General features: G+C 37.2%; 1 protein-coding gene and 1 pseudogene across 4 annotated transcripts in view; both read right to left on the bottom strand.

Moving 5' to 3' along the window:
* Window positions 1-24,657, bottom strand: part of YAF2 (YY1 associated factor 2) — a 70,914-nt gene that overhangs the window by 30,887 nt on the left and 15,370 nt on the right. Inside the window, exon 3 of one of the 4 annotated variants that reach the window (XM_063075774.1) lies at window positions 19,926-19,997. The exons of 2 other annotated variants lie outside the window; for them this stretch is intronic. In XM_063075774.1, the coding sequence (XP_062931844.1) occupies window positions 19,926-19,997 (72 nt within the window). Of the gene's footprint in view, window positions 1-11,055; window positions 11,077-19,925; window positions 19,998-24,657 lie in introns of those variants that run through there. One more of the 4 variants, XR_010021367.1, reaches the window with a different exon arrangement.
* On the bottom strand, window positions 12,066-12,799 carry LOC134360937 (nucleoporin NUP35-like; annotated as a pseudogene).

The following is a 24,657-nucleotide window of genomic DNA, read 5'->3' as shown; positions in this document are numbered from 1 at the left end:
CACAACACCAGTAGGTGGGTGGTGAATATTGGGGTTGGGATGTAACTTTACAGGGGTGAATGGCAAGAGCTAAGGCTGAAGAAATAAACAGAAACCAGACCATGGAAGGATTTGTAAGCCATGTTAAACAGTACGAACTTTATCCTGAGGATGTCCCCTTGGTTGTCCCCTTGGTTGTTATGAAACTTTATGTACTAAAGTTTCATAACAAAGAAAGGAAATAAAGTTTAGAGTAGTGAGGGGCCAGATTATCCAGAACAAGATCTGCAAGCTCAATTATCTACAGAGACTAGATAAATAATAAAAATGAGTAAAGAGGACCAGGTGTAAGAAAAATCCAGGAGACAACAGGGAATGATGAGAACTGCGGAAAAGCAAAAGCCCTAACTAAATGGGGCTAAATTGTTCCAATAAATGAATGTGGCTCAGTGTTGCTAGATCTCCCAATTTTTAAAAAGAAGGAAATTCAAAATTTCAAGAGAAATCTCTTGATTTTCTAATAATGATCAATCATATTTCTTTGAAACATGGTGCAAGTAAACATTGAGGGGACCAAACAAAACAAGACTGAGCCAAACTAGTGCCACCAGCCACCAGTATAAGGTCTCTACTATAGAACCTCAATGACAAAGCTGAGGACTCTGACTTGGACCTGTAGGCAGTGGAGATTTAAACAGGGATGCAAAGTTACCGAAGATTTAAAGAGGGATGACACCACTTGAAAAGGCAGTGTCTGTCTTGTTCACTTCTGAGAAGGTACCTGACACTTAAGCTGGTTTCAAGTTAAAACTGGAATTTTTAAAAAATCAGTGTCATGGTAGTAGATAGGACAAACTGGAGAACAGAAAATATAAGTAAGAAAACGAATCCAGTGCTCCTTTGCTTTAACTCTAGCCTGCTCTTCTACCAGTTTTTAGTTTTGTTCACAGCTGCTGCCACATGCTGCCTAGTATCCATTCTATGCTGCCTGCTGTTCTTTCTTTGGCTATATAACTGCCTCTGACTCAGAAATTTGGCCAACACACCAATGACCACAATTAGCAACTACCAGCTTTCATCTGGCTAGGGGCAAAGATATTAAATAGGATGAGTGATCACAGTGAATAGAATAATAAGAATATTCTTTGATTCACTTCAACTCCAAGCCAGGAATCCTAATGTGGCTAGTCCAAATTAAGATGTGCTATAAGTATAAATAAAACACACCCAGATTTCGAAGACTTAGTATGAAAAAAAAAAAAAAAAAAGATTATAGATCTGTTGGGCTAAATAAAATTTAGTATTAAAAGTAATTTCATCTGTTACATTTTACTTTTTTAATCTGGCCACAAGAAATTTTTAAATTACAATGTATGGCTCCCTTTTGTGGCTTGTATTTCTCTTGGACAGTGCTATTCTAAATTAGTCACGTTTAATGTGAAGCCTTAAATTTGTAAATTTTCATATGTAAATATGAATATTTACATTTCAAGTAAGTAGTCATATAATATTTTTGGTTCCCTTGGTATTAAGTTCTTCTTTGGTACATCTTGAATAAGATGAATTTAAGGTGAAAAACAGTGACAGCTTACCAGACTGTCCAAAAAAGAGAATGACCCAAATTTCTAGGCAGAGGCTTGAGCCAGCAGGATTGTTCCACCAAATGGTACCCGGGCTCTCTTCATGTTATCTCTGGCAAAAGGGTTACATAGTAAGAAAGAAGTACTATGTACGCATGGAACAGGATTTGACCAATAATTTAACTAAATCCATCCAGCATAATAATATGCTTTAAGACTTTCTCAATTACAATCCAAGTGTTAAACTTAAAAAGTGAAATAAACATTGTTGACTATGATTTATTCAAGTTTGTCCCTTCTCAGCAATTTTCTGATATTTAAATTTGCCTTTTTGGGAGGATTTCACATACACTGACTCCAATTTGCCACCAAAGAAAACACATCTCTCTCACCAGGGTGAAATGAAATAACAGCATTACTTTTTATGAGATACCATGACAGATTTTTAAATGCACTGGAATTCTCATATTATAAACACTAGTACCATCTGGAAACAGCCCACGGTCCCTCTGGAAACTTGAAGACAGTGAAGCTTTAGAAAATTAACATTTCATAAATAAATACAGAACATAAACAATTTTGCAATACAGCACTGACTCAAAGAGAATACAGTAACACTGACTGAGAAAACCAACTGTACTCTCCCAATTTGAGAAGATTACTAACTTTAAAAAGGTATCAGATACCTTTTTATATAAAAATAAAAATGGGAATTAAAAATAAAAATAAAATGGGATTTCGAGATCCAAAATTTTCAACAGATTAAAATACTACTCAAGTCAGAGTTCTTTGACACAAAACAATTCAAGGCTTCATATAGCATTCTCAGTCAGATTACCTTAGTCTTTGGCAACCAACGGAAGAAAGAGAACCAGTGGAAAATATCCCAAATAGATTAAGGAGAACTTTGGGTTGAGGTGTTAGTTAATTTGAGAGTGAAGTATGAAAGTCCATCAGTTATTCATTCAGTCATCTCATCTCAGAGTCTACTAAGCACAAGGCATTCTACTAAATTCTGGAGATTAAATGGTGAACAAGCTACAATCTCTGACCATTAGAGTTTACCCTCTAGTAGTTTTGTAAAAGAATAAGGAGTGAAATCACAATCAATATTAACTGTTTCCCATGTCCCAGATCAAGACATCTCCCCATTCTCCTATTCGTATCTGGAGGGAAAGGGGTAGGGATTAAAAAAGGGGGGCGGGGAAGAAAAGAGACCTGCACATAACAATTGAATTAAAATTATTTTCCTTATCTCTTTGTCAAACTGCGAACTCCCTATGGAGAGAGGCTGAAACCTATTCGCCTCTCTATCCCCAACACCTAGTGTTTTTCTGCTATCTCAGAACTAGGCTAACCTATAGCTATCTTGCCCAGACCGCTACTTTCTTTTTCTACTATATAAACCAATAAAGAATAAATGAAGATTAAAACAATAAAGGTCAATCTTTCTACTGTTCGTTTTTGCAAAATTAGGCATATACCTATATTCCATACAGGTATTTTTAAAGCTACAAAGTAAAATACATATTCTTTAAGGAAAAACATGGAATTCCATAAAGCTAGTTTCCTTTCACCACCATCACCAGATCTCCCTCACCTCCCAACTCCATCCAGAGATAACCACTACCATGAGTTTGGTGTAAATGAGATCACACTGTACATATCATTCTGCAAGTAACTTTCCTTGCATTTATGAGGTCTCTCCATATTCATACCCATCAAAAGACAGCATGGCAGTGATATGCTGGAGTCAGTGGACTCTGCAACCAGGCAACTGAGATTCATATCTTAGCTTTGAATCTCAGCTCTGCTATTTACTAGCTATGAGAGTGGGTAGGTTGTTTACACCTTTGTGTTTCAGTATTCCCTTATGTAAAATGGAGATAACTATAATACCTATTTCTGAGCTCTCAAGATGATTAAAATAATTAATGTTCATAAAGTACTTAGAATACCTGCACATAGAAAAGACAATTTGTTTCTTAAAATAATCATTAGTAATAACACTCTAAACATAGATCTACATAATTCTCCATTATATAACTATCCTATACTTCATTTATCCACACCCTTCTACTGACAGACATTCAGATTTTTTTTCCAAATGAATATCCATGTACAAATCTCCTTTGGCAAATGTACAAGTTTCTCTAGATTAATACCTTGACTAGTAATTAACTGCTGGATACCAGAGTATGCACATTTTCAACTACACGAGTAAGACTTACCCCATCCTGAGCTTTGTGATCTATGGGTGAAAACTTATAGGGAACTCATAAGTTCCCTACAAATGAGACTAAGTATCTTTTCAGTTCATTAGCCATTTCAATTTTCAGTTTCCTCTGCTGTAAACTACCTTTATATCCATTGCTCATTTTATTTGTACCATCAGTCTTATTCTTTTGATCTTTATATGGTACGGACACAAATCTACCATATATTAAAGACAATGCACATGCCTCCTCCCAATCATACTACTTATCTTTTAGTTTGGTTTATGATGTCTTTTATTAAACCTAAGTTCTTTCTTTCTGAGGCAGTAAAATCACTTATCCTTGATGGCTCATTCTTCTTTTCTTTTCTTTTTTTTTTTTTTTATTTATTTTTTTTTAATTTTATTTTGTCGATATACATTGTAGCTGATTAATGCTCCCCATCACCAAAACCTCCCTCCCTTCTCCCTCCCCCCCTCCCCCCCAACAATGTCCTTTCTGTTTGTTTGTTGTATCAACTTCAAATAATTATGGTTGTTATACCTTCTCCCCCCCCCCCGGTTTGTGTGTGTGTGTGTGTATGTGTGTGTGTGAATTTATATATTAATTTTTAGCTCCCTCCAATAAGTGAGAACATGTGGTATTTCTCTTTCTGTGCCTGACTTGTTTCACTTAATATAATTCTCTCAAGGTCCATCCATGTTGTTGCAAATGGCAGTATTTCATTCGTTTTTATAGCTGAGTAGTATTCCATTGTATAGATGTACCACATTTTCCGTATCCACTCATCTGATGATGGGCATTTGGGCTGGTTCCAAATCTTGGCTATTGTAAAGAGTGCTGCGATGAACATTGGGGAACAGGTATACCTTCGACTTGATGATTTCCATTCCTCTGGGTATATTCCCAACAGTGGGATGGCTGGGTCGTATGGTAGATCTATTTGCAATTGTTTAAGGAACCTCCATACCATTTTCCATAGAGGCTGCACCATTTTGCAGTCCCACCAACAATGTATGAGAGTTCCTTTTTCTCCGCAGCCTCGCCAGCATTTATCGTTCATAGTCTTTTGGATTTTAGCCATCCTAACTGGGGTTAGATGGTATCTCAATGTGGTTTTGATTTGCATTTCCCGGATGCTGAGTGATGTTGAGCATTTTTTCATATGTCTGTTGGCCATTTGGATATCTTCCTTAGAGAAATGCCTACTTAGCTCTTTTGCCCATTTTTTAATTGGGTTGCTTGTTTTCTTCTTGTAAAGTTGTTTGAGTTCCTTATATATTCTGGATATTAATCCTTTGTCAGATGTATATTTTGCAAATATTTTCTTCCACTCTGTTGGTTGTCTTTTCACTCTTTTAATTGTTTCTTTTGCTGTGCAGAAGCTTTTTAGTTTGATATAATCCCATTTGTTTATTTTTCCTTTGGTTGCCCGTGCTTTAGGGGTCGTATTCATGAAGTCTGTGCCCAGTCCTATTTCCTGAAGTGTTTCCCCTATGTTTTCTTTAAGAAGTTTTATTGTCTCAGGGTGTATATTTAAATCCTTAATCCATTTTGAGTTGATTTTAGTATACGGTGAGAGGTATGGATCTAGTTTCATTCTCCTGCATATCGATATCCAGTTATCCCAGCACCATTTGCTGAAGAGGCAGTCCCTTCCCCAGTGAATAGGCTTGGTGCCTTTGTCAAAGATCAGATGGCAGTAAGTGTGTGGGTTGATTTCTGGATTCTCTATTCTATTCCATTGGTCAGTGTGTCTGTTTTTATGCCAGTACCATACTGTTTTGGTTATTATAGCTTTGTAGTATAGCTTAAAGTCAGGTAGTGTTATGCCTCCAGCTTTATTTTTTTTGCTGAGCATTGCTTTGGCTATTCGTGGTCTTTTATTGTTCCATATAAATGTCTGAATAGTTTTTTCCATTTCTGAGAAAAATGTCTTTGGAATTTTGATGGGGATTGCATTGAATTTGTATATCACTTTGGGTAGTATGGACATTTTCACTATGTTGATTCTTCCAATCCAAGAGCATGGAATATCTTTCCATCTTCTTGTATCCTCTCTAATTTCTCTCAGCAGTGGTTTGTAGTTCTCATTATAGAGATTTTTCACCTCCTTGGTTAACTCAATTCCTAAGTATTTTATTTTTTTGGTGGCTATTGTAAATGGGCAGGCTTTCTTGATTTCTCCTTCTGCATGTTCACTATTGGAGAAAAGAAATGCTACTGATTTTTGTGTGTTGATTTTGTATCCTGATACTGTGCTGAAATCATTTATCAATTCCAACAGTTTTTTTGTAGAGGTTTTAGGCTGTTCGATACATAGGATCATGTCATCCGCAAACAGGGACAGTTTGACTTCATCTTTTCCAATCTGGATGCCCTTTATTTCCTTCTCTTCTCTGATTGCTCTGGCTAGTACTTCCAACACTATGTTGAATAGGAGTGGTGAGAGTGGGCATCCTTGTCTAGTTCCTGTTCTTAAAGGAATAGCTTTCAGCTTTTCCCCATTCAGGATGATATTGGCAGTGGGTTTGTCATATATGGCTTTAATTATGTTGAGATACTTTCCCTCTATACCTAACTTATAGAGGGTCTTTGTCATGAATGAGTGCTGAACTTTATCAAATGCTTTTTCAGCATCTATAGAGATGATCATATGGTCCTTGTGTTTGAGTTTATTAATATGGTGTATCACATTTATTGATTTGCGTATGTTGAACCAACCTTGCATCCCTGGGATGAATCCCACTTGATCGTGATGAATAATTTTTCGTATGTGTTGCTGTATTCTGTTTGCTAGTATTTTAGTGAGGATTTTTGCATCTATATTCATCAAGGATATCGGCCTGTAGTTTTCTTTTTTGGTTATATCTTTACCTGGTTTTGGTATCAGGATGATGTTTGCTTCATAGAATGAGTTTGGGAGATTTGCGTCCGTTTCAATCTTTTGGAAGAGTTTGTAAAGAATCGGTGTCAATTCCTCTTTGAATGTTTGGTAAAATTCTGCTGTGAATCCATCTGGTCCTGGGCTTTTCTTTGTTGGGAGCCTTCTGATAACAGCTTCAATCTCCTTTATTGTTATTGGTCTGTTCAAATTTTCTACGTCTTCACGGTTCAGTTTTGGGAGCTTGTGTGTGTCCAGAAATTTATCCATTTCCTCCAGATTTTCAAATTTGTTGGCGTATAGTTGTTTATTGTAGTCTCGAATGATTCCTTGTATTTCAGATGAATCAGTTGTAATATCGCCTTTTTCATTTCTAATTTTTGTTATTTGAGTCTTCTCTCTTTTTTTTGTTAGCCATGCTAATGGTTTGTCAATTTTATTTATCTTTTCAAAAAACCAACTTTTTGATTCGTTGATCTTTTGAATTGTTTTTTGGTTTTCAATTTCATTCAGTTCTGCTCTGATCTTAATGATTTCTTTCTGTCTGCTAACTTTAGGATTGGATTGTTCTTGTTTTTCTAGTTCTTTAAGGTGAAGTGTTAGGTTGTTCACTTGCCATCTTTCCATTCTTCTGAAGTGAGCATTTAATGCAATAAATTTTCCCCTCAATACTGCTTTTGCAGTATCCCACAGGTTTTGGTATGATGTATCATTGTTTTCATTAGTTTCAATAAACTTTTTGATTTCCTGCTTGATTTCTTCTTGGACCCATATGTCATTAAGTAGAATGCTGTTTAATTTCCATGTGTTTGTATAGTTTCCAGAGTTTTGTTTGTTATTAATTTCTAGTTTTAATCCATTGTGGTCTGAGAAGATACATGGGATAATTCCAATTTTTTTGAATTTATTGAGACTTGATTTGTGACCTAATATGTGATCTATCCTGGAGAATGATCCATGTGCTGATGAGAAGAATGAATATTCTGAGGTTGTTGGGTGGAATGTTCTGTAGATATCTGCCAATTCCAATTGGTCTAGAGTCTTGTTTAGATCTTGTGTTTCTCTACTGATTCTTTGCCTAGATGATCTGTCTAATATTGACAGTGGAGTGTTCAGGTCCCCTGCTATTATGGTATTAGTGTCTATTTCCTTCTTTAGGTCTAATAGAGTTTGTTTTATAAATCTGGCTGCTCCAACATTGGGTGCGTACATATTTATGATTGTTATGTCTTCTTGATGGATCAGTCCTTTTATCATTAAGTAGTGTCCCTCATTGTCTCTTTTTATGGTTTTTAGTTTAAAGTCTATTTTGTCAGATATAAGAATAGCCGCTCCAGCTCGTTTTTCTTTTCTGTTTGCATGGTAAATCTTTTTCCATCCTTTCACTCTTACTCTGTGTGAATCTTTATGGGTGAGGTGGGTCTCTTGTAGGCAGCATATAGTTGGGTCCTGCTTTTTGATCCAGTCAGCCAGTCTGTGTCTTTTAATTGGGGAATTTAAGCCTTTAACATTAAGAGTTGTTATTGAAAGGTGTTGATTTATTCCTAGCATTTTATTGGTTGTTTGGTTGTCTTAGGTGTCTTTTGTTCCTTGCTTTCTGATTTATTGTTTGGTTTCTTTGTTTGTTGGTTCCTTAGGTTGTAGATAGTGTTTTTGTTAGCTTGTTTTCTCTTCATGAATGCCATTTTTATTGTACTAGCGGGTTTAGATTTTTCTTAGGTTTTTACGGCAGTGGTAGTTATTTTTCAGGAACCAAACCCAGTACTCCCTTGAGGATTTCTTGTAAGGGTGGTCTTGTGGTAGTGAACTCCCGCAGTTTTTGTTTGTCTGAGAAATATACTATTTGCCCCTCATTTCGGAAGGATAGCCTTGCAGGGTAGAGTATTCTTGGCTGGCAATCTTTGTCTTTTAGTATTTTGAAAATATCATCCCATTCCTTTCTAGCTTTTAGGGTTTGTGATGAAAAGTCTGATGTTAACCTGATTGGGGCTCCCTTACAGGTGATTTGATGCTTCTCTCTTGCAGCTTTTAAGATTCTCTCTTTGTCTCTGAGTTTTGCCAGTTTGACTATGACATGTCTTGGAGAAGGCCTTTTTGGGTTGAATACGTTTGGAGATCGTTGAGCTTCCTGGATCTGAAGATCTGTGATTTTTCCTATACCTGGGAAGTTTTCTGCCACTATTTTGTTGAATATGTTTTCAATGGAATCTCCATTTTCCTCCCCTTCTGGAATACCCATGACTCGGATATTTGAGCGCTTGAGGTTGTCTGATATCTCTCTCAGATTTTCTTCCATGTCCTTGATTCTTTTTTCTTTCTTTTTGTCTGCTTGTGTTATTTCAAACAGCCCATCTTCAAGTTCAGAGGTTCTCTCTTCAACTTCGACAAGCCTGCTGGTTAAACTCTCCGTTGTGTTTTTTATTTCGCTGAATAACTTCTTCAGTTCAGCAAGTTCTGCTACATTTTTTTTCAGGACATTGATTTCCTTGTATATTTCCTCTTTCAGATCCTGTATACTTTTCCTCATTTCATCATGATGTCTAGCTGAGTTTTCTTGTATCTCATTCAGTTTCCTTAGAATTATCACTCGAAATTCCTTGTCAGTTATTTCAAGGGCTTCTTGTTCTATAGGATCTAGAGTATGAGATTTATTAACTTTTGGTGGTGTACTTTCTTGATTTTTTGTATTTCTGGTGTCTTTTTTTTGGTGTTTATTCATTGTGGCAGGGGGTTTCACAGTCCACCGGTTTGAGACTAATGACTACTAGGATGTTGCTGTGGTTGCCAATTTGGTATGGCTCCCGCCGTGACTGCTCAGTTGGCCTCTAGTGTCTTGTGTGTGTGGTTGCCTCGGGTCTTGGGCTTCTCCGGGGATCCACCTTTCTGGTCAGCTTGTACTCTGCTGGGCTGGTGGATCACATACCACAGGGTGTGTGATCTCTGTTGAGCTTTCACTTTCTGTACAGGACTTCTCCCCATTCCGTGTGCTCTGGCCCAGGCTGTTAGATCGTGCAGTGGCGACCCCACCGGGTGTGTGGTTTCTGTCGAGTCTCCGCCTCCCTGGCCGCACGTCTCCCCCCTCTGTGCACACTGTGCTGGGCTGGGGCGTGTCTTCTGCACCCCTCGTCTATCAGCTGGGCCTTCAAGACCCTGCTCAGCACCGCCTCGCCCAGGAAGTCTACCAGGTTTCTGCTAGGCACAGATGACCGGTCTCTCTGGGTGCCTTTGTAGCACTGTGTAGATCTTTCTCGGGTCTTGTTCACCTTTGTATCCCCCCGGTATAAATCGAGTCTAGTGCCCGCCTGCAGCCTGCTCTCCGGCAGGTTCAAGTGGACCTGGGACCTCTCCTACCACACTATTCCCAACCAGAAATTCGTTAGGCTTTTTTCCAAACTGGTGGTCGCAGAGATGGTATCTGCCTCCCAGTAACGGGAAGTTTACCGGGGCCGGAGTCCAGGGTGTGGTGGAGTGACAGTCGGCCCGCCTGTACTTCCTAGCCCTCCCAACACTGGTCGGGACGCCCCACACCCCCAGCCCCGCCAGAGAACCGCGGAGGGAGTGGGAGAGGAGGCCGGCCCGCAGGGTCCGGAAAGCCCCGCGCCAGGTCAAGCAAATGGGCTCAGTGATGGCCGAGCAGGGCGGAGCTGCCCGCACCTGGGAAAATGGAGGCAGCACCGGGGCAGTGAGTGGCCTGGTGGTGCAGGCCGGAGCCACATGGGCATCCACCCCCGGAACAGAGCTGTGCCAGGGATCACTCACAGTGCTGTGCCAGGTCGGGCGCTCGCTCTGTCTCTGGTTTGTTGCCTTCCGTGTTCTCGGCGCTGCCGCCTCGGGCTGTTCAGTCGCAGCGCGGCTCGGGCGCTCCCAGGAATCTTCTTTAATGCCGGCCTGAAACCTCGAATCCTGAATAGGGCAGCTGGCCGCCTTCAGTGCGGCCCCAGCCTCCGGGATCCTGGCTGCATCCACAGCAGCCCTGGCGCCGTGTTCCCTGTTTCAAGACTCGCTTTTGCAGCTAAGAATCAGTTCTTTTCCTGCTCCACACTTCAAAGCTGTTGCCTGTAAATGAGGCAGCCTCTCCTGCCGGGGGCAAAGTGGCGTTGAGCCCCCACGACCGGCCAGCAGCAGCAGTCCTCCCTTAAGAGATGGCCAGAGGAAGGTCCACAAGTTTCCCGGCTGCCTGAGGCCCAGTGGCCACCTTTTCCACCTCAGCTACTCCGCGCCAGCCGCCGCAGCCGCCGCCATCTTGAAACTCCAGACTCATTCTTCTTTTCTTGACTTGTTAAAAGAAGGCCATCAATAACCTGAAGTTGCATATTCCATATTCTCCTCTTTTTTAAAAATAGGTTTTCAGTTAATTGTTTAATTCAACTGGAATTTACTTCTGCATATGGTTTGAAGTGGTGATCTAGTTTTCCCCCTATATCAAAAACCAATTCAACAGTCTTACTTTTTCTTTCACTACTGACAGAAAACGCCATCTCTAGTATTTACCAACTTTCCAGATATGTATGGATCCATTTCTGAACTCTCTATTCTGTTATATTAATCTGTCTTTTACTGTACTAATACTATAGTACTTTAAATACCATAATTTTTTAAACTTTTTTTATTGAGGTATAACTTACATATTGTAAAGTATAAAAATATTAAGTGTACAGCTTGATTTTTAAATATTTATACCCCTGTGCAATCCAACCCAAAGACATTAATATGTCTCATGCTCCAGAAGGCTCCCTCATGACCCTTGCCAATCAGCACCATGCTTCCAAGATAGCCACTATTCCGACCTCTATCACCATAGATTAGTTCTACCTGTTTCTGAGCTTCCTATAAATGAATCATACAATATATAATCTTTTGTGTCTCACTTCTTTCACTCAACATTAAGTCTGGGAGACTCATCCCATGTTGTGTATAGCAGTACTTTATCCTTTTTCACTGCTTTGTCATATTCCATTCTAAATAAATTAACTTTAAAATTAGTCTTAATATCTAACAAGGCAAGTTCCTCCTCATTCTTTTCCTTCTCCAGAACTGTCTTGGTTATTCTTGCACCTTTACTTCTACACATGAAGGTCATATCCACAAAAGAATCCCATTGGGACTTTTGTCTGAAACTACATATAATCCACAAAGAAGTAATTTTTCAGTAATATTTATTACTAATAAATTTTAAATAAACTTCCCACCCGCAAATACAGTAATCGTGCCTCTTATTCACGTCTAATTTTATGTCCTTCAATACAATTTTGTGTACTTGGGGCTGGCTGGTTAGCTCAGTTGGTTAGAGCGTGGTATTATAATACCAAGGTCAAGGGTTCAGATCCCTGTACCAACCAGCCTCAAAAAAAAAAAAAAAAAAAAAATTGGGTACCTTATAGAATTTTCTATAAAGATTTTTATTTTCTAATTGTTTCCTATTTGAATGTGACCTTGTATCATCCAGAAATGTTGAATTCTCTTATTAATGCAAACTGTATGTTCATTTCTTTTTAATTTTCTAGGGAGATGCTCATCTTCCTTTCCAATCCTTTTGGATTTTATTTCTTTTTTGCTTATCTTTCTTAATAATATATAGGAAGCAGACGGTTGAGGAAACCTAAACACAGTCATCCAAGTGTCATCAAAGTGATCTTCTGAAGTCAGAGAATCTCCTTGAGTATAAAAAGGATCCACCTGGGCAGGAGATAATGTCATCTTTCGTGTTTGACCAATATTTGCTGCACTAAACATACTTTGCCCCATCCCAGGAGTAGTTGTCGTAACTCCAACAAGAGTACTCTGCATTACTGAAATGTTTGGCTGTCTTCTTGAAGTTAAAGGTGTTGACCCAAGTCCTGGGCTGGAAATATCATCATATATACTTCTAACTGGTAGAGTTCCAATTTTATCTTTATGAGCTGATATAAATGGTTGTGGTGGTCACCCACCTGCAAGTGAAGGTAATCTCATTTCCATTATTCCTACTGAAGGGCCACCAATTGATCAAGGTTGTGGCATCACTGGAGCTGGCAAATACCCCATTAAAAACCCAGGTAAGAACTGGGCATTAACTCCAGGCTTGATGACATGGGTGAACCCAGCATCACTAGTTCAGATCCCAACGTGGGCACCCTAGGTTTCACAGCAAAGGCTGCCATTGTGGCTGCAACTACACTTAATCTCAGGACTTTCCCAATTTTCAAAAATGGCAGAAACTTTTTTTTGCTTATCTTGTTGATAGAGATATATCTGCCTTACTCTTGACTTTAACTAGAATGTTTCTAAGGTTTCACTGTTAAGCATGCTTGTCCTTTGATTTTGCAAGGCAGCCTTTACTGGAAGAAAAAAAGTTCACTACTCTTCATAGATTAAGAAGATTTTTTTTTAACATTAATAGGCATTGATTTTTATCAGATACTTTTACTAAGTCTATCTAGATGTTTTTTCCTAAATTTTCTTATAAATTACACTGATAACATCTTTCAAATATTGAACTATCCTTATATTTGTATACTAACTAAAATTTTTATGTCTGTGTTCATAAATAAGATTGAATGTAAGATATTTTCCCTTGTATCTTCTTTCCAGTCTAAGTTTCAAGGCTAAACCTGCCTGATAAACAGGCAGGGTACTTTCTTTCTTTTTCTGTTCTCTTCGTCAATTTGTAGAAAATTGGGATTATCTGTTGCCTGAAAGTATATATGAAATTACGACTACAAATATCACCATTAAACCTATTCCTTCTCATACCACTTCACAAAAATTAGGATGGCAGTAATCTAAAAGACAGATAATGAAAAGTGTTGGTGACAGTATGGAAAAATCGGAAACCTCATATGTCGCTGGTAGGAAAGTAAAATGGTTCGCCACTCTGGAAAACAGTCTGGCAGTTTCTCAAAAAGTTAACCATATACTTACCAAATGACCCAGCAATTCCACTCCTAGGTACATAACTCGAAAGAAATGAAAACATATGGCCACACAAAAACTTGTATACAATGTTCACAGCAGGATTATTCGTAACGACCAAAAAGTGAAAAACAATCCAAATATCCATGAACTGATGAATGGATCAACAAAATATGGTATATCCACACACAATGATATGAAGTGTACTGATACATACTACAACGTGGATGGACTTTAAAAACATTATGCTAAGTGAAGGCTGCATATTGTGTGATTCCAGAACAGGCAAATCTATGGAAACAGAAAGCAGACAGTAATTGCCTAAGGCTAGAGGGTTTGGGGAGATGAAAATGTTCTAAAATTGACTGGTAATCATTTCAGAACTCTGTAAAAATACTAAAACCCACTGAATTGTACATTTTAACTTGGTAAATGGTATGGTATGTGAATTGTATCTTGATAAAGTTATTTTAAAAAACCTTGGGGAAATTCACTACAGCTTCAATTTCTTTAATGGTTTTTGGTTTCTTTGGATTCTTTTCTTGTACAAACAAATTTGGAAAGACTTTTTCCTAGAAAAATGATCTTTTCATCTCATTTTAAAATTTTATATAAATATAGTGATCTCTTATAATTTTTAAAGTCACTATTGTATTTATAGCCATAGCCCCCCCTTTCAAAATTTTACTACTTGTGTCATTTGTTTTTCTTGATGAGTATTTCCAGAATCTACTAACAGGAACCAGCTTTGATTTGATTAATCATGAAATTGTTTTTATTATTACTGATTATTTTCTAGTTCGCCAAATTCTATTTTTATTTTTATTATTTCCTTTTTCTTCCTTCTTTCTTTGGTTTCATTACTCTTTTATTACTTTTTTCATTTGAACAGCTGGTTCATTTATTTTCAATCTTTCTATCTAATATATGCATTTAAGGTTATAAATTTAACCCTAAGTACCATTTTTCTGGCATCCCCCAAGTTTTGATTAAAATGCTTTCATTGTGATTCAGTTCTAATTAATTTATTATCTCCAGTATGGATTTTTTTAATTCTTGAAAATCCTTAATCATTTTATTTTCAATACTGCTTCTCCACCATTCTCTGCACTTTTTTTTTTTTTTTTTAACCGGTAAGGGGATCGCAATCCTTGGCACAGTGAGGTCAGTGCCACACTCAGCCAGTGAGCACACCGGCCATCCCTATATAGGATCCGAACCCGCGACCTCAGAGCTACCAGCGCTGTACTCTCCCGAGTGAGCCACGGGGCCAGCCCCATTCTCTGCATTCTTTATTCAGAAACTCCAATTAGATATATGTTGAAGCTTCTTAATCTAACATCAAAGGTGTCCTAGATTTTCCTTAATATTTTTCATCTCTATCTCCCTGTGCTGTTCTGGAAGAATTCTCAGTCTATCTTCAAATTAACAACTTCTCTCTTTTATTTTGCCCATTTATTGACTTATTTTCTAACTAGCTACATCTCTCATTTTGAAGATTTCAACTGGTTACATATCTATAGATATTTACTGTTTCTTAAATAATTGTTCTTATTCAGTATAATACAATATGCTCTTAATTATAAAAGGGAATAGATATATTTTAAGCTAAGACACTTTTAAGTAAAATATTCTTTGAAAAGTTCTCTATTATAAAGCTCTTCTTTAATGACAAAAAACAAAACAAAACCATTTCTTAAAAATTCTCTTGGCTGCTGTTCTACCAAATATTATCCCCCTGTGCCTACCTATATCAAGGCATGGGAAAAACAAGTTCCATTATTCCCATATTAGAATTAGGGAAGCTGAAGCACAATATAGTTCTTTTTAAAATACTTTATTCCCGACTTTTTTTTTATTTCAAAGCCACAGAAAAGTTGAAAGCACAGTGAATACCCATATACCTTTCACCCAGATTCAAAATTAACATCTACTACAATTGCTTTTTATCTCTCCTTTTGTCTCTCTCTGCATATGCATACATACACCACATTCAAATACCCACACACTTATTTTCTGAACCCATTCCTGAACTCATCATGATACTCCACTTTAAATATTTCAGCATATTTCTTCAAAAATAAGGGCACTGGCAATCTAACCATTATATCATTATCACACCAAAGAAACTACGAGGTTGAATAGAATCTTACACAGATATGCAGCGGCAGATTCAAAATTAGTTCTTAAGTCATCTGACTAAATGTTCTTTATCTTGGTTTGTGTAATAACTGGACCTGAATTGGTTCTCTGGTGATTATTTAAAACTGACAGCCTGTTAAAAGAGCATTTCCTTCCTTCAATGACCTTGAAATTAGTTTCATTTACTGTTTCATCAGACAAGTATTATCAAAAATAAGCATTTCTGAAAATCAACAAATAATCGCCTAAGATATTCAAACCTCAAAAATCAAGTATAATGAATTTCCAGTTTATCTAACACTATATAGCAGTCTTAAAGTGTAGCCATTCTATTAGCCAGAGCAATCAGAGAAGAGAAGGAAATAAAGGGCATCCAGATTGGAAAAGATGAAGTCAAACTGTCCCTGTTTGCAGATGACATGATCCTATATATCAAACAGCCTAAAACCTCTACAAAAAAACTGCTGGAATTGATAAATGATTTCAGCACAGTAGCAGGATACAAAATCAACACACAAAAATCAGTAGCATTTCTTTTCTCCAATAGTGAACATGCAGAACGAGAAATCAAGAAAGCCTGCCCATTTACAATAGCCACCAAAAAAATAAAATACTTAGGAATTGAGTTAACCAAGGAGGTGAAAAATCTCTATAATGAGAACTACAAACCACTGCTGAGAGAAATTAGAGAGGATACAAGAAGATGGAAAGATATCCCATGCTCTTGGATTGGAAGAATCAACATAGTGAAAATGTCCATACTACCCAAAGTGATATACAAATTTAATACAATCCCCATCAAAATTCCAATGACATTTTTCTCAGAAATGGAAAGAACTATCCAGACATTTATATGGAATAATAAAAGATCACGTGTAGACAAAGCAATGCTGAGCAAAAAAAATAAAGCTGGAGGCATAACACTACCTGACTTTAAACTATACTACAAAGCTATAATAACCAAAACAGTATGGTACTGGCATAAAAACAGACACACTGACCAATGGAATAGAATAGAGAATCCAGAAATCAACCCACACACTTACTGCCATCTGATCTTTGACAAAGGCACCAAGCCTATCCACTGGGGAATGGACTGCCTCTTCAGCAAATGGTGCTGGGACAACTGGATATCGATATGCAGGAGAATGAAACTAGATCCATACCTCTCACCGTATACTAAAATCAACTCAAAATGGATTAAGGATTTAAATACACACCCTGAAACAATAAAACTTCTTAAAGAAAACATAGGGGAAACACTTCAGGAAATAGGACTGGGCACAGACTTCATGAATACGACCCCTAAAGCACGGGCAACCAAAGGAAAAATAAACAAATGGGATTATATCAAACTAAAAAGCTTCTGCACAGCCAAAGAAACAATTAAAAAAGTGAAAAGATAACCAACAGAGTGGGAGAAAATATTTGCAAAATATACATCTGACAAAGGATTAATATCCAGAATATATAAGGAACTCAAACAACTTTACAAGAAAAAAACAAGCAACCCAATTAAAAAATGGGCAAAAGAGCTAAGTAGGCATTTCTCTAAGGAAGATATACAAATGGCCAACTGACATATGAAAAAATGCTCAACATCACTCAGCATCCAGGAAATGCAAATCAAAACCAAACTGAGATACCATCTAACCCCAGTTAGGATGGATAAAATCCAAAAGACTCTCAATGATAAATGCTGGCGAGGTTGTGGAGAAAAAGGAACTCTCATACATTGTTGGTGGGACTGCAAAATGGTGCAGCCTCTATGGAAAATGGTATGGAGGTTCCTCAAACAATTGCAGATAGATCTACCATACGACCCAGCTATCCCACTGTTGGGAATATACCCAGAGGAATGGAAATCATCAAGTCAAAGGTATACCTGTTCCCCAATGTTCATCGCAGCACTCTTTACAATAGCTAAGAGTTGGAACCAGCCCAAATGTCCATCATCAGATGAGTGGATACGGAAAATGTGGTACATCTATACAATGGAATACTACTCAGCTATAAAAACGAATGAAATACTGCCATTTGCAACAACATGGATGGACCTTGAGAGAATTATATTAAGTGAAACAAGTCAGGCACAGAAAGAGAAATACCACATGTTCTCACTTATTGGTGGGAGCTAAAAATTAATATATAATTCACACACACACACACACACACACATACACACACACACACACAAAACCGGGGGGCGGGGAAGAAGATATAACAACCACAATTACTTGAAGTTGATACAACATTGTTGGGGGAGGGGGGGGAGGAGGGAGGGAGGAGGGAGGGAGGTTTTGGTGATGGGCAACAATAATCAGCCACAATGTGTATCAACATAATAAAATTAAAAAAAAAAAAAAGTGTAGCCATTCTAATTAATGCTCTCAAAACTATGCATTCTCTTTTTAACGTGCCATAGGAGAAGTTAATATTATACTAAACAATTAGAATGTCACTGTACCAGTTATTAAAGGAAAAAAAGTTGTTTTAAACAGAGGAGAAAAATAGTACAAAAAGTACTGAAAGGCAAATGAACCTGTTTTATACATGAAAAAATTGGTAAGTATATTCATCAATCTACATGAAAAACTAATCTTTCAGTGGGTACAACTTAATCTTAGTCACTGATGTTAAGAACTAAAACAAACAAAAAAAAAACTATAAAATCCTATTCCTGCTCTGAAGGAGCATACAACCCAGATTAAGAGTTTTATATATATACATATAAAATAGCAATACAATTTGAAGCTAATATTTAAGGGTTAAACTGTGTCACACAGATTAACTATACCCACAGAAATGTTTAAGATCAATCTAGAGTCAAATACTAGCTGACAAGAGTATTTATTATGTGGTGCTAGGCACTGTACTAAGAGCATTCCACGAGTTAATACAACCTCACAGAAATCCCACTTTTCCACTGAGGAAATAGAGATAACAAAGATGCTAGCATAAAAGGATTGATTCAAGGAGTAGGACTTTTGCTTCAACTTTAAAATACAGAAAAGGAGAATGAAGAGAAGGTCATTTCAAGAAAACAGAAAAGAACAAGCCAAAGCATAAATACGACAACTACACAGTTAAGACCAAACAAAAGTTTCAAATTGAAGAAATTAATCCTGGATAAGAAGAATGGGATTGGATTATGAGAGGCCTTAAATATGCAAAACATTGGTGAAAATTCTATAAAACAGCTACAACAGGGTACCACTACAGGCTCTATGTGCTAAAAATGCTCTTTTAGAAACAGTAACCCGGTAATAATGCAGCAAGAAACTCTAACATTTACATGCCAACTCAATAAATTATCTGGTACCTGAGGAATCAGAGCTCAAACTGAACCAATTCTGCCACACTTCACATCAGTAAGCCCTTTCATTAGGAACAGGTAAGTAGTAAATATAATTACAACACACTCAAATTATTTTTCAAATATATCTTCAATGAAGTTAAAAGGTACCACTGAAAACTATGCCATTACAAAGTGCTAGTCCATTACTATAAAACTATTCTTGCTGTTTATTACTATTGTCCCAGAAGAATTTGACCAAATTTGGCATGTGCATAAATTTTACAGTACAAATATTTACTTCAATAAAAACATCATGAAGAAATTTATAAAATAATTCAACATATAGCTTCCCTACATTGCCTTTGAACTATTACACTATATACCAAAAGCCAGTAAACATGATTTTTAAAAATAGCTATTATGCAAATATACTTTAAAATTAATGTCAAACTTTTTATTCATACACCAATAGCTCAGTACTTATCATTCACACAATAATTTCCATAATGCACATTAAACATACAAAAAGAAGCTATCCTAAACAACTTCCTTCATAATTAAACAAACTCCTTCTTTTTTCTTTTTTTTGCTGGCCAGTACAGGGAATGAACCCTGGACCATTGTGTTATCAGCACCATGCTCTAACCAACTGAGCTAACCAGCTAGCTCCAAATAAACTCCTTCTAAAGAGAAGAAATTTGAGAAAAAAAATCTCAAGTTCGTGAAAACCAGGTTACTTACCAGTAACTTGAGTTATCCTATTGGGTCTTTTTCCCTCACAGATCCACCTCTCTTGCCCTTCTGTCCAGCATGAGAATCTTCCTGATGGGCATCCACTGGAACTGAAGGGGCATGCAGTACAGACGTATATGTAAGAAAGTTGGGGGGAAGGGATTTGGGAGATGCTAGAGACATGCTTCAGTGCACTTGCTTACCTTCCTGAAATTGGAAATTTCAACAGTTCCTTGGTCCTCGAGGCATTCACAATAACTTCAAAGAATGTGGATCTGTGGAGATTACCCAATAGGAGAACTCCAGTTACTGGTAAGTGATCCAGCTTTTCTTCTCTATCAGAATAAGAAGATTATTTAATTTTATTTGAGATTATAATTACATGTAGAACTACAGGTGAAAGGGTTGCATATTCACCAGACAACTATATATGTAAGCACCAAAGGAAATGTGGAAACAATTTGCTAACTACAATGTCAACAAAAACTCCTAGCATTATGAGAAACACAAAGAAAATGATTTGAATGGTTTCATTTTTAAGTGTCCACTATAATGGCAGCTATATTTTAACCTACAAAAATATCAGCTATCAGACTATTCCAGTTCACTGAAACAAGAATAACCAGTTGATCAAAATCCCCCATTTTTTAACTAGCCATTATAGTTAACATTCACTGAATTTTAGTATAAAAGCCACCATGGTGAACTAACAATGTATGAGACTTCAGATAAAAAGCATCAATATAATACTGATTTACTGGGGCTGGCCAGGACATTTTATGGTTGAGACACTAATATTCAAACTGCTTTGAAAAGTTTAAAGTGAAGGATGCTGAGCAGGTGAACTCTAGTTTCCTAGAACCCCTGCTCTAGCCCAAACAGCTCCCCATTTATCTACGTTACATTTTGGGTTTCCCCATAAGCTTCCCTTTCAAGAAAGAATTCTGCAACAACAAAAAGTTTTAAACTTTAAAGGATTGTGTCATAGGCAGCTTCTATGATGGTCTACAATGATCCCACCTCCTGGTATTCAGGCCCTATGTGTAATCTCCCTCCCAACCCCTGCCCCACCCCAAGTGTGGGCTAGACTTAGTGACTCATTTCTACGGAACAGAATTTGGCAGAAGTAACGAGATGACATTCCAAAAGTAGGTTGTAAAAGACTGTGGCTTCCATTTTGGGGGCTTTCTCTCACTGTCTCTGATACCTTGCTTTGGGGCAAGCAAGTTTCCATGTTCTGAGCAGCCCTAGAGAAAGGAACACAAGGCAAGATACTGATGTCTCCGGCCAACAGCCTCATGATAAAATTGGAAGCAGGTGTTGTAAGTCCTGCTGACAAACACATGAGTGAGCCTGAAAGTGGATCTTCCCTCAGTTGAGCCCTGAGATAACTTCAACCTTGTGAGAGAAAGGATGAGAAAAAGAACACAATATTAAAATTAATCTGACCAGACTCTGAAGCCCTGCATTAGTTTTCAAATCAATTCTTAATTACCATCTCTAAAATATAAGTTCATACATTCTGTGTAAAACTGATTTTATAGGGTGGGCCAGTGAGCTCAGCAGGTTAGAGGGTAGTGCTGATAATACCAAGGTCCAGGATCCTATACCTGTCCCAACCTACCACCAAAAAAAGAAAAGAAAAGAAACTCTGATTTTATAACAGAATGGCAAAGTTTTCTAACATAATAAATTTCAACAAAGTCTCAAACCAACAGTAATAGCTACTGTAACAACTGAAGAATGGCTCTGAATATTTTCCTTTCTTTGAAGGGAAAGTTCAATTTATTCCTTTTTTATTTCCAAAGAATAATTTTTTTTTTTTTTTTTTTTTTTTGCTGGCAGTTTTTTGGCAGCTGGCCAGTACAGGAATCGAACCCTGGACCTTGGAGTTATCAGCACCATGCTCCAACCAACTGAACTAACCAGCCAGCTCTGAATAAGTAACTGTTAAATAGCAAATCCTCTGTTACATTTCACCATGCTTATGTTAATCATCCTACTTTAAAATAATTTCACTATCACTTTAAGCATGCATATAAAGCCGTTAAGTACTGAAATTCCAACCTTTTAAGTCTTCCTTGCATGTAAATTAATGACCTTTTCCATGGAAACATATATCAAGGTATCAATAACAGTGAGGTACAAACTCATTATCTTTAATTTAATCTCAAAATATTAACGCTCCATTATTTTTCACATAACTAAAGGAATAGCCTAACTAGTCTATTTCCACTCTTACATCCTGCCAATCCATTCTCTCCTTACTGTAGCCACATAGCACTTCCATACTTAAACCTGTTCAACGGCTTCTGGTTATACCCCAGTACAATCTAAATGTCACATCATTTACGACTAAATTGCAATCTAGTGCTTTGCCTACTTCTCCAGCTTCATCTGATGTCACTCACCACCTGCCTTACCACACTCTAGTCTTTGTTCAATGTAAAACAAACTCTTTCCTATTGAAAAGGCTTTAAACTTACTGTTAACCAGAACTCTTCCATAACACCTCCTCTCATCTTCAGCTTAAATGCCACCCCTCAGAGAAGCCTACTCTGTCCATCTATTTCAAATACAGTCACGCAGCACATAAAGAAGTTTCAGTCAACGACAATTGCATGTACGACAATGGTCCCATAAAATTATAATGGCTATACCGTATAGCGTAGGTATGTAGTACGCTATAACATCTAGGTTTGTGTAAGTACACTCTACAATGCTCATACAAGGACAAAATCGCCTAACAACATATTTCTCAAAATAAGTCCCTGTCATTAAGTCATGCATGTCTGTAATTTCCCTTGTTATCACAATCTGCAATTATTTTATTTGTATTTTTTGTTTGGAACTTAAATTCCATGAGGGCAAGGATCTGCCTTGTTCTCTCTTGTAACTCCATTAACTAGTCCAGCACCTGCCCCAAAGCAGCACTCAAATTTTGTTTTGTGAGTAACTGAGGTATCTTTGAAATCTGCCAGCCACTCACTGATTTTCAGTTCTAGAGTCTTAGCTATTCCTTTATAATACTGCCTATGTTCTAAACAGCTTTGTTATTCAATACTCATAAAACCTGAATCTTTAAGCATCATCAATCATATCAAATCCAATGTATTTCAGAGATAGCTATCACTTTACAGAATACAGTTTTATAAAAAGTGTTGTGATTTGCTTGCTTAGCTGAACAATAAATTCATAAATTAAAAAAAAATTCATTCCTCCTAAAAACAGAAGGTAGGGGTTTCTTCAAACTGTACACGTTCCCTCACAATTAACTATGCAATTTTCCAAGAGTTTTCAGTTACTATGCATTTACTTACCACTTACAAATTCTCGACACTAAGATGCACCCATATGGTTTTTTAAATTAATTCTATTAAATTCTGTAGCTACAATCAAGAGCTGCCTTTGGAAGTAGAGGTTTAAAAGCAGATATTACTAGATAATTATAGCACAAAGTTAGTTACTAAGGTAATTTTACTCATCTTCCTACCTCCTATATTTAACCTATAGCTATAATTCAGAACTACTTTATCATAGAAAGCTTAGGGCACCACTATGCAGGATTATTATCTTATTACAGCTTAAAATATAACTCCCATATTTGTTAAAATAAATATTACATGGAACTTGAGGGGAAAAGTAAGATTCTGTCTGATGAAAATAAAGGCCATTTGACACGGCTAAACACACCCCCTTCTTTTGAAAACATCCTCTTCCCTCTGTCTCTATGACATTACACTCTCCTGGGCTCCATACTCCCTATTGGCTTTTTTCCTCCTCCATTTCTTTCTTCTTCTCTGTGGGATGCTCTTCGTCTACCACTGTAAAAAAAATAGTGATGTTTCTCAAAGGTCTGTCGTACGTCTCTTTCTCATGTTATGCAGTCTATTCTCTCCCTGATCTGTCTTACCCACTCCATATTGACTACCCAATATGTATTTATAGTCCTATTCTCTTTCCTAAGCTTCACCCCACATCTCCAACTCCCTCATACATCTTTCCTCGCAGATTTCCCTCAGGGACCTAAAATTCAACAAATCTTAAAGTGAACTATGACCTCTGCCCAAACCTGTCTTTCTTCCTGTTTGCTATCTCAGTGAGAAGTACCACCATTGACCCAGCTGCTTAATTAGGCCAGAATCCTGGGATTTACCCCCGATTCCTCCCTCTCTACAACTCAACTGCCTACCTCCCACAACTATACCCAATCGACCATCAAGTACTATAAATTTTCTCCTAACTATATCTAAAATCCATTCATTTCTCTCCCCCCATGGCATTATCCTCTGGACACTACTGTCTCTTGCCTAGACTATTCCATCTGCTTCCACTAAATGGTTTCTCTGCCTCTAGTTAAGATTCAACAAATAAGTAAACATGATAAAAGACACAAAGAATAAAATGCTATCAGCTACGGTTTCAATCATGCACTGAATTAATGGTAAAATAAAACATTTTAAGAACTGCTGGAAAAGTTGAACATGCAGGTAACTTTGGCTGACATGAGTTCTTTTATCCAGTAAAATGGGCATAATTAAACATATTCTGTCTAGCTCACAGGATTATAAAATAAAATGAAATTACATAAACAAAAAAACAAGAAGTGGAAAACAGTTTAAAGCAGCAGCAGCAGCAGAATCATATAAATGATAAAGGGCCATTGTAGTTCAATTAAGCATTAATTATCAGTACCTATGCAAGACACTGTGACAGGCGCTGGAAATTTTTATCAGTATTATTAAATTATCGTTATTATTAACTAAGAGCTATGCTAAATTCATTGTATCACTTATCACATTTAATCATCCCCCAAAAGCCTTATGGTAGAAATGGCAAGGTGGGGATTTGAACTGAAATGTGATTCTCGTCTACCTATGCTACTGACCTCAAGAAGATAAGAGTTCAGGGAGGGAGAGAGAAACAAAAATAAAA

The sequence above is a fragment of the Cynocephalus volans genome, chromosome 12 (genome assembly GCF_027409185.1).
Source record: "Cynocephalus volans isolate mCynVol1 chromosome 12, mCynVol1.pri, whole genome shotgun sequence".
Taxonomy (NCBI): Eukaryota; Metazoa; Chordata; class Mammalia; order Dermoptera; family Cynocephalidae; genus Cynocephalus; species Cynocephalus volans.
The sequence above is the reverse complement of the archived record's forward strand: the minus strand, read 5'-3'. Positions and strand labels throughout refer to the sequence as shown.